Raw genomic sequence first — 13156 nt, 5'->3', positions numbered from 1 at the left:
TGGGCACCAAGGGCGAGGTCTGAAATCTACCACTGATATCCACCAGCCTGCCAGATCCCCCCGGGTGCCGCCTGCCCCGCCGCGCGGTCTCACCGGGACTCTCTCTGGGTTACCACCTATGGCGGCTGTGGTGCTGTCTGCTGCGGAGGGGCCTGATTGTGTTGGGCTTGCCATGCGGCCAGCGAGAAGGAGGGATCGCGGCAGGCAGGCGGAGGGAGGGAGGAAGGGAGGGAAGGAGGGAAGGAAGGAAGGAGGCCGGGCTGATTAGCATGCAGCAGCGCTCGCAAGCCCGACTCCATTGTTTTAACACCTCCCCTCTCCTCCGCGCCAATCTGTCACCGTTCAGCAGGCGAACGCTGCTGCCTCGAATGCTGCTCTTCTCAAATGAGACGGATAATTAGCTGCCCCGCACGAATGGCGCACTCTTCTCACCCCTGATTGCTATCACCTTCTTGCTCCTGGCAGTTTTGACACCTCGTAATCAGCCTGCTGCTTTTTCTCTTTCCCTATTTCTGATTTTTTTCTCCCCCTTCCTTCAATTTTTTTTTTTTTTAAATGCAATCCCAGTTGCCATTTGGATTGAGACTCCTCTGTTGAGTTAACCTTGCATGATTGCGGGGGAAAGGGGAATGTACGGTAGAGAGGAAAAGAAATCGCCTCCTCTGAGTCTCATCTGCTGAGTGAACCATGGGTGGGGGTAGGAGCATCTCGGCTTGATCCTCCAGTGCTTTTGTTCGTAAGGGGGAACAGCCTCTCCTGAGCATCCTCTGAATTAACATTATCTCGGATGGGGAAGGATCGTGTGTGGAGCGACTCCTCCGCTCAGTTAATGGGGAAAATACTGCATTTCTATAGAGTTATCTGTTTAGTTGAATTCAGCAATATGAGGAGGGCGTTTTAAAAGTAAGTTCACAGGGCCAGGAAGCGCTCTCTTCCTCTCGGGTAGGCAGGGAAGGAAGGTGACTTCTCCTAAGCCTCTCAGAGTGAATTCACTGTTCCATGGCAGTCGGAAGAGAGCTGTGATTGGAGTGCGAGATGGCAGTGGGAACTTCTTCCCTTCTGATTCCAGAGAAGTAAGAGATTTCAGTGAATGCTCTGGTGATTTCTGCGAGATCTTAAAAACCAGAGGACTCGTGGAATCTGTCATAGGAGCATTTTCCTCTCCTCTAACAAGCACTGACAGTCTAATTACTGGAGCTACGAGCAGCTGTCGAGTTAGCCGGAGAGACAGAGGAGCTACATGTATTCTATCCGGCCGCCGGCACTGAGCCCTTGCAGCAGGATGAGGCAGCCGTAACGCCCTAGCATGCCCCTCAGAAACCTCCCAAATAGAAAGGGGAGCGGTTTGCTTCCTTGCTTTCAAGTCAGAACCAGAGTTCCCGTGAATAGTGGCTGTGAGCATGGGGGGGTCACGCGTCGCGTACTGTGAACGCGGGGTGGCGGGACAAGTGAACCCGTACGGGAGCCTTGAAAGCAGCTTCAGTGCTGGGTCTACCCCGGGAGGGACTCCACTGGCCCTGGGAGAGGAGGAATTCGGTAGTACACCTCGGCACGGCCTGCTGCTCTTTCTTTCCTCTCAAATTCCACTTCCTTTCCCCAGATTTATTATCATTATTTTTAACGAAATCCCACTTTCCATTTGGATTCAACCTCCTCTGCTGAGTTGAGCTTGTGTGGAAGGGGGAGCGGAGGAGAGGAATACCGAGCCTCCTCTGGTGAGTGTAATAAAGCAGATGTCCCTGCTGGCAGCAGCAGCCTCCTCCAGGAAAGCTGTATGAGTGGGACCCACTCAGGGACCGCACTCACCTCCCACTTCAAGTCGCTCACAACTGCTTAGCGTGAGATTTGTTTATTTATTTATTTATTTTTAGACCAGACTGGTGCCCCTCGCAGTGGTCTGATCGGTGAGCCTATCATCTGGACGCCCTCAGGCAGCAATAGCTTGAAGCACACAAAATTAAACAGCTTCCTAAGACGCCGCACTAGGCAGGAGCTCTCATAGTGGGAGGTGGATCGGTTCTGCTGGTCGACGAGGCTTTGGACAACCGTGTCCCCCCCACTGTCTTCCCACCCCGCCCCGCCTTCCCCGCTCTGCCGTGGCTGCGGGGGAGGCCGCAGCTCTGCAGGCGGAGCGGGGGTGCCAGGCTGCCTCCAGCAACAAAGAACCGTGGCCCAGCGCGGGGACTCGGGCTCGGCGCAAGGCTCCCGTCTCTGCCAGCAGCAGAGCTCATGAGGAAAACGCGTCCGTGTGTGGGGGCGGGAGGAACAGATGACTTTATTTTCTTTAAAGGTGATTCGCAGTTTGTTCAGCTCTTAATAACGTGAGCTCCTGAGCTCGAATTTCACGGTTGAGAGGACAAGTCGGTTTTGTGTCGGGCTGGCTGGAGATGTGCGAATCCCCTTCTTTCCTCCCAATCCTGGAACTTCTGCCTCTCCCAAGAACCACCCCCAGCCGTGCTCTCTGGGGAAGTACTTCACACGCCGCACGGCTAGTCCAGGGATGAACGTATCCTCCTCAGCGCTGGGTATCGGCGGAGGTTTAGAGCTGTTGATAGTAACAAACTCTTTCTCCAGGTCATGTAACAGACATGCACTGCTGTTTATTACAATACACTCTGTTGACAGCCAGTCACAAACATGAGATGTTTAAAATAGAGAAAATAATTGCAGAAAAATCCATTTCTAAAAATTATTCACGTGTTAATTCTTCCACAAATTGGTTACCTGCGAACAAATCTTTAAAAAGAGAAACTGTTGTGGTTTGCTGCTATGAAAATATTAATGCTATTTATCAAATATCAGGACTAAAACCTATATTCAGTTCAAATACAAAAAGCTCCAAGTCACCCTTTATCATTTAATTTAAATTACTCAATTAAAACCCCCCCTTTTTTATTTGATCCCAATAAATCCAGAAAATGTGCAAACTTTATCAGAACGCAATGTTTCAACTGAACACAAATTTAAATTGCATTGAGAAAGCCACTAAGCATATTCAGGTTAAAAATGAAGTCACTGAGATTTGGGTGATTAGGTTTACCCCCTTCCTTTCTAGGCTGTAACAGACTTGAGCAACTCTTCACAGCAGACCAGAAGGAAAGGTAAATAACCTTTGGTATTCTTAGTTTTAGGGGAAGTTTAACCTTTTCTCACTCTATCCTTCATACTAATACAACCTTTTTCCATGAAAGTGTTTTTAATAATTATTAATGCTGGAAAGGTACGTGAACAAAATAGTTATTTTTTTACAACATGTAACAGAGATCCATAAAATTGCTACCGTTACATTTTGGCAAAAGGGTCATTTATGTGCTGTGTTTGATTCCTCTCTCTAGTAAACAATTCATCTGGGAAAGTCAACCATTCATTTATGTTACTAGTGAACAAGCCTATCCTAATTTTGGCACACCCGGCCTTCAGTTACTGTGATGATTTTAGAAGAATCTGAATTAAGAGGTTCACTATTGTAAATTAAATTTGGAAGTTTTATAATAGAAATGAAAAATGAGAGCCTACTTCTCTTCCTGTTTACTTCAAGGAGAACATAATCATATCACTGGATACTGAGAAAAAAATCCTAGCATTACACCGATATTCCCAGCCAGATTAAGGTGTTAATCCTGGAAGTCTACACTCAAAAATATAATCATGACTTTAGGCCTCTTCAGGGAATGATTAATTGCAAAAAAAACGCAAACCAAACCAAAAGAAAAAAGAAAAAAGGTGTTTAACATCACTCTCAAAAGTAATATTGAAGCATAACAAGCAATAATGTGAATTACAGTACTGAGTGACTTACAGTTTCATTTTACCTTGTCAAAGGACAATTAAAAATGTGCTTATCTGACAATTTCAGTCATGAATTCTTGTTACAAGAAGTCTTAATTCTTAAATTCTTAGCATATCTATTGAATAAAAAAAATCAGATATATGCAAAAACAGTGATCCATTCAATTCTCATACATTAAGACTGTACTTTAAAGTGGGAATTCAGATGCCGAAGAAAATCTTCCTTAGATGTTATAGATGGTGGGAAAACTTCTCGACAGAATTCACATATTCCACACTGATTCAGTTCAGAGTCTGTATAAGCTTGTGCCAGCAAATCATTGTCTTGAGGCTGCCAAACGAGCTGAAAGAAACAGAAAATGATTATTGCTGTGGTTTACAACATGGTTTACATTATGTTATGATTTATATTTATATAAAAAAAATACCTGCCTCTTTAAACTAGGTGTCCTTTACACTTGCCTGGCCAGAGACATTAACTAGAGAGTTCTCATTTAAGAAAAGCAAGATAGGACTTTGATTTTTTAAAGTTCTATAAATATACTATCTTGCAAACACTTAGAATGCCTTGGTGTCTATTAATGATAAATACTGCTATGAGCAAAAGTCTGTAATGTCAGCCTGATAAATATTAAGTCTTTTCTGTAACTTTGCATTTCAGTATTTTCCTGTAGAAGCCATAGTACGTAATGGCCATTTAACAGAAATGAGAAAACACACTTTGATCTTATGTTTCTTGTACAGAGTTATTATGAATCATATTTTATTTCTGTTCTTATTGACACATAACTAGTTTTCAGTTTACTTACAAAATGACTAGAGCAATGTCATATGGCTTAAGTTACTTATTTGCTCTGACTGCTTTTTGGTGTAAATGTGTCTCATATAATCTGTTTTGGGATTCCTTCTGCCATGACAGCATTAAACTCAGTGGGACCATCTGAATATCTATGCATGCGTTCAGACAATTCTGTAAACTATGCTAAATTTGGTTCAGCAGCTGTATTGCCCTTGGTTGCTGAACTAGTTAGTTTAAAGCCAGCAAGTCTGTCTACCTGACATTGGAGTTCAAGGGACTTCAGCCTGATACATACTTTAAGTCAGAGTGTACACTAATTATTTCGCGTCATACCAACTAGGAATCAAAAAGTCTTCTATAAGTTTTCAAAGTAAAGTTAAAAATTAAGTTTCATTACTTTAGTATTAGCAACACAAGATAAAATACATAGTTATGTTATATGGCCAGGATGATTAGGTTTTGAGTAAATTGAAAACTACACGCATACTGGTGTGACTGCAAAGTAGACAGAATGGCAGCAAGCTGGTATGAGCTCTATGTGGGGATGGAACCTAGAAGAGGAGAGCGCCCTTACAGTTTTTTTTGGCTCAGTTTTCTTCTCTCTTGCTTCACTCACACATAGAAAGGCAAGCAAGAATACTTTAAAAAGTAGTTTCTTCAGAAGTTTTAAATTTCTTGCCATCGATACTTAACCAAGAGTTTCAATTTTCAGCTCTTATTCAAATTTCATCATGCCAAATAGTTGGAATCTATTGTTTATTCCTCCCATGGTAACTCACTGCACAACTAACCTGGCTTTCATAGTGGTTAAACCTTCTTTTTAAACCAGCTAAAATTCTTGAAGTCAATTTCCTGTCCATTCCTTATTTAAACAGTGTTTAGCTTAGCAGATAGCAATACCAGATTTACTGTCTTTCATTATGGTCAGCAATCCATATAATTAAATTGACTAATTAGTAATTAAGTGCAATCACACCACTTTTTTCAGCTCAAAGAGTCTACTTATTGTATGTTGCTGGTGTAAATTGCATATTAAATCTATCTAGACACTGACACACTTAAACATCCCTACAGAAATGTGCTTAGAATTACTTGTTTCTAGTATCTTATAATGTAAAGCACCATTTGAAAAAAGATAAAATGGTATTGTAAGAACACCACAAAGGACATAGTAAGATTTCTAATCTTGAAAGCACAACAAGGGGAGGTACTCATCCAGCAACCCAATGAGGCAGGCATTTAACTTTCATTTCTTTCTTTGAGTGTTAATCATGTGCTTAGTATGCTTTTCAGAATAGGGATATATTTAAGCAGATGTTCGGTTTCAAAAACATTAATATTCAGATTAAGCTCAATAGACTATCGATTCGCTTATAAAATCATGAACATTCTTAGAAATATTTTTGGTGGAAACAACCCCCTCAAACTGTGAATACTGATAAACACATGCATCTATATGCAAGCCTCAGTTAAACGTAGTCTGTAAAATCCTAGGTCCACTAATATCCATGTTTATTTTAATCTGCTGCTCTTTTCAGTCATATGTTTTTTTTAAAAAGTTACATCCTAAGAAAACAGTACTGAGTTTTCACATTTAGTATCCACATAGAAGGAAAGAGCTAAATTTATTACAGCAACTGAGAGCAGTTCCAAGAACTTACTGTTGCCAAATCTATTGCATTTATGGGGTTTTCCATTTTATAAGTTAACATATGTAGTAAATACTTGAAAGTTTTATCTACACTCGGAAAAAAAAAATCAGGTATATAATTCCTCCCTATTGGAGCTTCACCAGTGGCAGGGATGATGGAAGCCGTAAGCAGTGTAACTACCCCTTAGAAAGGTGGTAAAAATACTAAGAACAAGTTTATGCATAAATTTTACTAAGGTTAACACAGTCGAAAGGGCACGTATGCAAGTAACTTTCTAAAAACATTAGTATTTAATCTACATATATATTATCTGTGAATCAAATCTTTAGCACAATTAACAGTCAGAAAAAACTCTAAAGCTGAGTCCAATTCACTGGGAAAAATACTTAAAAACCTCTTTTGAAGGCAGTTAATAAAGGTGATGGATGTTTAAATATATTGATATACACAGATTTATATTTAATGGATTCTAAAGTAATATTGGCTTGTTTCAAATAAGCTTCTGGATAAGATATAACGTTTTAATCAATGTCCTGTATGTTATACAGTGCTATTATAGGTATGACTTACAAATAATCAAACAGTTCAGCATTGCCTTTCTTTTCTCCAAGTATTAGCATTATTACATCTTCTCCACAAAGTAGATTATTTACATTTTAAATGATGGCTCCAAATTAATTTCCTTATTTTGCAGAAATACCAATGATCAAACCAAAGGCTTATTGCTATTCAACTGCAATTCTTCTCTACTTTTTAAGCTGCATACTCCCCTATCAATTTATGACATACCAGCTGTTTCACTTGCTGTAATATACAATGCAGGGTGCCATCTATTGAAAAACGAATACACAGACTAACTAGTAAAAGAACAAGCTGGAGAGGGAATACAGAAAAAGAGGATAGTAACAAGCAATGGAGTGAAAGCTTCACAGCTCCACAGGAATTCTACTAGTGATAAAATAAATGGTTTAATTTGTTTAACTCAGTCACAACTTTAACTGAGGATCCAATGAAAAATAAAGCACAATAAAAACTGTGATTAGTAAGTTGGTACAGAATTGAGATCTCCTACATTACAAATTGATATTTAAAATACATTTTGAAAAATCAGGCTTATAGGTTAAAATACAATGATGAAGAACAGCAAACTTTCCATGCTTTAAACTTTTAATCCAAAACTGGTTTGCAATAGAAAATTAAACTAGACTGGGTACGTTTTAGGAGAAGAAAACATCAAAGCTATCATAGCCTACAAATGTTTTCCAAATGCTAGTTTTGCCTGTGATGCAGTGGCCGAATTGAGAGGTAAAGCTCTGCTGCTGCATGTCGTTAGGAAAGAACACAAAACCACATCAATGTAAATAGTAAAAATATGCCAAATCCACCTTCACAGAATTCCTAAATATCACTATTTGCTTATTCTTGAAAAGCTGTCCTCTCACAAGGTGTGAGAAAAGCCACAGAAATGTAAAAAAATCAGTCTATAAAGGTCCATAATAATTTTGCCAGCAATTTCAGTTGAGACAGGATGTTACACAAAAGCAGCAAAGTATTCAGAGATGTGATTGTCAGAACCTGCTGAAATGTTTTTCTGCATTACAGCAACTGGGCCTTGCTTTCAGAAGCTCCCACGGACTTCAAGTAGCTATAACTGAAATTCAAGCCCAAAGTACCTACATAAACCTAAAATAAAGTATTTTAGTGAACTCTCCTTCATTTGAAAAAAATAAATATGCTTTTCTCCTTGACTGCTTAAACTATGAAGAAAAAATTTTATGTTTTCTAAGAGGGGAGGAATAGGGTGCTGTTCATGCCTCACATCGAGATAAAAAGTAGATAATTTTTCCACAGTGAAGTATTTATCTGTTCAGCTTTTTAATTAGTCCATTTGTCATATTCTCTGCTGTACATTAAAAACAATTAAAACAATTATGTGCCCTATTCAACTGAGATCAGGGGTAAAAAGAAAGCAATCTAGGGGGCAACTTACGATTAATGACAGCTTTGGAACAGATATAGAAGCAATTATTATCTAAATGAACTGAATTTTGTGCAAGCATATCCAGTGCTTAAATCTGTTTAAATTCCTGCCCTTTCACTGGAAAAGTGCCTTGTACACACACTTCAATATCAGGAAGAACTAACAAGAGATATTGTCTTAAAAAAACACTGATGAGATACCTAACAGAATATATTAATCCTGTCTCAAAGATCTTTGCAAAGTGGTTGTCTGAATCATTACCATTTTTTGAAATGTACAGTATTTATAGAAAGATACCTGATGAGGACCTCTGACGGTTGTCCCAGCAGCTTCTAAAGAAGAAAAAATTACTTCAGGTACACCCTGGTTTGTGTGCTTAGGTACAAATGTGAAACCAGTGTCTGTTGTTTTTAAACACGTTTTGTCACAGGTATTTTCTATGGGCATGTTTGCATGATTTGGGGGGTTTGTTTTGTCAACAGTAGTTAAGCTTTGTAAAGCTGAGGTCATGAGATCAACTCCATGAGATTCAAATGAGTTAGGTTCCAATTTACTGAGGTTAACAGCACGGTCTCTGTGCTCCAGGTTAAAATGATGATCTTGAAGCATGTTTTCAGCTATACCAGTACAAGGAACTGTTGGTTTTTCCTGAGTGCTCTGCAAGAAAGCAGAGTCATTGTCTGTAGGTGGAAACTTGACATTAAATTTAGAAAGTGATTCTACAGAGTTGTTGTCCTCATCTTGGCCCACTCCTCTTGGTGTGATAGATGTGATGCATGATGCACCTCTATTTATATCGTTTATAACCCGAGGCTTAAAAAGCTCTTCTGCTTGTTCATCAGTTTTATCAGTACACTGTATCGGCATGGAAAACTGTATTTCTGTGAAAAAAAAAAAAGAAGAAAACATTAAATAGTCCGCTGAAGTATTGTTATTAAAGGTGTGGTGTTGGGGTATTTCTCCTGAGAGGTTTTTGATCTTCCTTCTTGGCTTTTTAATATTTATTTTTTCTTTTTGAAATCTGTTTGAGGCGTAGTTCTCATTCACAAACATTAGCTCTGACACAAAAACTATCAGAACAGAAATAAAAGGAAATAATTCTGTTCTAATAATTCTATTTCTCTTTGATTTATGGCTATAAACATTTTCATTTTATTGAAAATTATGTTGTCCCATACTCTTAACACATACTTGCATATATTTACTGAAGTGTTCTGGCAGAAATAGAAGCTGGAACAAAACCCATTTCACATGGTGCCAAGAACATGCTAGGCGCCATGAGCACGATTTTAGAAGGTATTCAGGTACCAAACTCCCATTGGTTTCCAAATTAGGTAAATATTTAAACTGAATAACTATTCAGAAGTGGGACCATATTTTCCCTTGTTTTGAGAATTCCTCCTTTATTTTCAGCACTTTATTAACAAAAATGGTAATAATATACATGGTTACTCCTCATCAGGTGAGAGGATAACTTCAGTACACATTTATTGTACAGCAGCCTTCTGACGTCACTCAGCTATTGTAGTAATATGGGCCAGAGAAGTAACAGAAATCAAGCAGATTAAAGCTATATCATCTATAGCTTTTCACACAGTTGAGTTAGGCACTTATTTAAGGAAAACAAACCCATTCTGAAATAAGTTGCCAAGCTCTCATCCCCCAAAATTCCCACCCCCAAATAATAAAAGTTTAATAGTGTACAATCAGAATATAACAATACAGTTCAGACAGCAATTTGAAGCCACAAGCTACACGTTAGCACTCCATGTAATAAAACTTCAGTAATGGTATAACCTAAATTAGAAGCAAGTGCTGAAATCAGTGTCTTTTGCTTCAACCATGTAAGTTTGGCAGGTGTTTTTTGAAATCACTTAAGAGTCTGATCCTACTATTAAGAGAAGCTAGTAGGGAATACCCATAGTATCTTACATTATATTAAATGTAAGCATTAGCAGAACCAGACATTCAGGATCTCTTCCAGTTACAACAAAAATCAAGCCTTTCTTTTGTTTTCAGGAAGTGTTGGATTAAGCTCTTGTCCCATATAACAAAACAGTATTCAAAAGTGTGCACAAGGAAGCCTAGAAAATAAGTCCTCTGACTCTCCTCAGTCCAGCAGTTTTCCTCTAACAGATATGGGGCTAGAAACATTCATAACAGACATCTTTTGAACTGACAGCTAAATTAAAAGCAAGCAAGTGCTGTCATTCACACAGTATGATGGGATATCACATGTAGTAAGTGCCTGCCTCTCACTCCAAGGGACAAAACAATTACAAGAGCCATTGATGTGATGACTGTCTTTTATAGCATGTGATTTGGAGCATTCGTCATAGAATGCCAAAACTGGCAGTGCGTTTTCTTGGTGAAATACTGAGCACCATGTGAACAGACTTGAAAAAGGCAGATGGTAAACAGTGGAAGTACTTCTATGTATGTGTAATTTACAGTATTTTCAAATATAAAGCAAAGCTTTCAAACAGTTGAATCACAATAAGAGCTTAAGTATGATATTACCAGTTTCAGGTTCTGGCTTTATCTTAAATTTACTCAGTTGGTCTGTTTGTTCTCTGGCTAGCATACATATTCGATGACACTCTTCTTTCATGTCCTGGAAAATACTCTCCAGATTCTCCCTGGAAGATCAAAATTGTAAATTAGAGTCAATCAATTCAGCTTGTTGTGACCTTTAATCTAGTCACACCCACAAACCAGAGAAAAACAATAGTGTAAGCTACTTTTCTTGGATACCTTGTTCCTCCACATATGTATACATATTTTTGTTCTCCTCAGTAAAAGCAAGCAGAAAGGGAAAAGAAAATTTGGTCAAAGAGCTGTTTAGTCTATCATACACATATACATTTGAGCTCAGGGCCTGACCCTACAAGGACTCCCCCCCCCAAAAAAAAAAAATTCCAGCCTTCACATTTCTTTCAGTTTCCTCAGGTATTTTGTGGAACAGCTTATCTTTCACAACGGTACTGTTTCCATCTCATTCTAGGGAAAATAAGTGCTGCTGCTGCGAACATCAATTGTTTTCCATTGTTTTCTGTGCGCTTCAGACTTTGCAGGAGAAGGAACACCCAAGCATTTGTTACTGCTCCATCCTTCTCTGTCTACCTGACATTTTGGAGAGGGGCCCGTGAACTCATTCCTTCTCTGTTTTACACAATATCACATGACTTTTCCTTTTATTTTGAAGGATTTTTTTTATTGTATCTTTTCCAGAGTATCATATGGACATCTGATATTTAGTAATCTGCACTGAGAATGGTAAAAATAGTTCTTTGTGCTTGTGTGAGTTTTATTTGCCCAAAGGCTCTACGTTATTCAATTATTGATGCATCCATAAAATTCCATTGTGAAATTTTGATGAACTTGCTGAGTAATTTATATTTCTAAGCACAGTATCATGGATTTTATAAAATGAACTTCAAGGATGAAAAAGTGATGTTGGTGACAAACTGGATTTGTGTTCTCTTTTGCGTCTTTGTATGAAAAAAGCTCAAAAGGGATTTTTCTTTAATCCTGTGAATTGTTTTCCTTTTTATTGCTTATTCATACAGCAATCAGGAGTGTCACAAGCTGTATTCCTACTTCTGCTGTGCTTCTCTTTTTGAAGACACAAATGTCTATTTGTATCTTATTTGGAAAAAAAAGTCTACAGAAGGAGTTAAAGTTGCGATTTTTAACACACCATTCTGACCATTTTTCAGGTGTTTTGATAAGTAAGAAATTAAAAAAACCTCTTAACACAAGTTTCTAATTGGAACTTTAAAATATACATATGATTAGATGAATCAATCTTAATTTCCTAGACATTTGTGATACTATAACCTTACTAGTGTAAGATTACCAGTAATCTTACCAGTCACATACCTCTTTCCAAGAAAACAGTTAAGTAAGGGAGCTACTTGAGAGGAGGGAGACAGAAGACAGATAATGGTTTTTCATTTTTTAGGTATAAATCAGTAAAGACAAAAAAGTCTTTTATCATATCACAGTCTTATTTCCTCTCTTTCTTCTCATAAAGCAGTAGTGAGTCAGACTACAGATCCATGTAGTTCACCTAGCCTATATCTGAGAGTGGCCAAAAGCAGATGCCTAGGCAACAGTATAAGACAGCAAGAATTTATGATACTTTTCCCTAATACTCTCCCAACCTCACCTTAGAGAATCTTCTACTTGACCTCAGCAAAATTGTTAAAAGTGGTATTACTGCCTATCCTCAAAAAATGAAAAAAAGTGAAAAATCCAAACCTAAGACTTTGGTCAATATTTTTCCCAAAACACTGGCAGAAGAGGGAATATTGGCTTAGGAAATATACTGCTTTCAGTCCCTTGGTCAAGCTGGCTTAAGCTTACAGATAAACCTGGTTTCAAACTCTCCCATTTAGGATGGATCAGGCCAAGAATTATTTCTTCATGTTGACTACCAGACCTCCTCCTGGCAGCACAGCAGGTCCTCTGCTGTGCTGCCATCAGTTAATCCATTATGATTGTACATTCCTGTTCTGAAGAGACTTAATGCAAGGGAGTTAGTGCTTACCCAAAACCCAGCATTAACATCCACTGCAGTTTCCCACAGAGTTTAACCTCCCACTGAACCAAGAGGCTATTTTTCTTCCTCCCAACTTATCCTTACATACTTGCAAAGCCCAGCTATGATTCCACATAGTTGCTGGCTTTATTACCTTCCCCCACCAGCTCTTTGACCTCTGCTGCTCCCCCCTGCCATCCATTTTTTAAGGTACTGTGTAGAAAAGAGGGAAATAGCTAGTCTTATTTAGTAGCAGAAAAGACAATTAAAAGCAATTTTAATAATGATGTGAAAGTATTTACCTTTCAGGCACAGGAGAAATACCAGGAATCCTTAGAGATAATTCAGGCTTATCTGGAACAACTTTCTTACTTTTCACCTTGAAGTAAAAT

The 13156-nt window shown here is 38.6% G+C and overlaps 1 protein-coding gene across 2 annotated transcripts in view; it reads right to left on the bottom strand.

Moving 5' to 3' along the window:
- Positions 1 to 526: 526 nt before the first annotated feature.
- Positions 527 to 13156, bottom strand: part of TANK (TRAF family member associated NFKB activator) — a 30584-nt gene continuing 17954 nt past the window's right edge. For both annotated transcript variants that reach the window (XM_075153079.1, XM_075153080.1), the window contains 4 exons: positions 13067 to 13143; positions 10742 to 10860; positions 8519 to 9102; positions 527 to 4132 (listed from right to left, as the gene is read on the bottom strand). In XM_075153079.1, coding sequence (XP_075009180.1) covers positions 3965 to 4132; positions 8519 to 9102; positions 10742 to 10860; positions 13067 to 13143 — 948 coding nt within the window. In that variant the 3' untranslated portion in view covers positions 527 to 3964. The remainder of the gene's footprint in view (positions 4133 to 8518; positions 9103 to 10741; positions 10861 to 13066; positions 13144 to 13156) is intronic.

Source organism: Calonectris borealis, chromosome 6 (genome assembly GCF_964195595.1).
Source record: "Calonectris borealis chromosome 6, bCalBor7.hap1.2, whole genome shotgun sequence".
In the NCBI taxonomy this organism is placed as follows: domain Eukaryota; kingdom Metazoa; phylum Chordata; class Aves; order Procellariiformes; family Procellariidae; genus Calonectris; species Calonectris borealis.
This window is presented reverse-complemented; position numbering and strand designations above follow the sequence as displayed.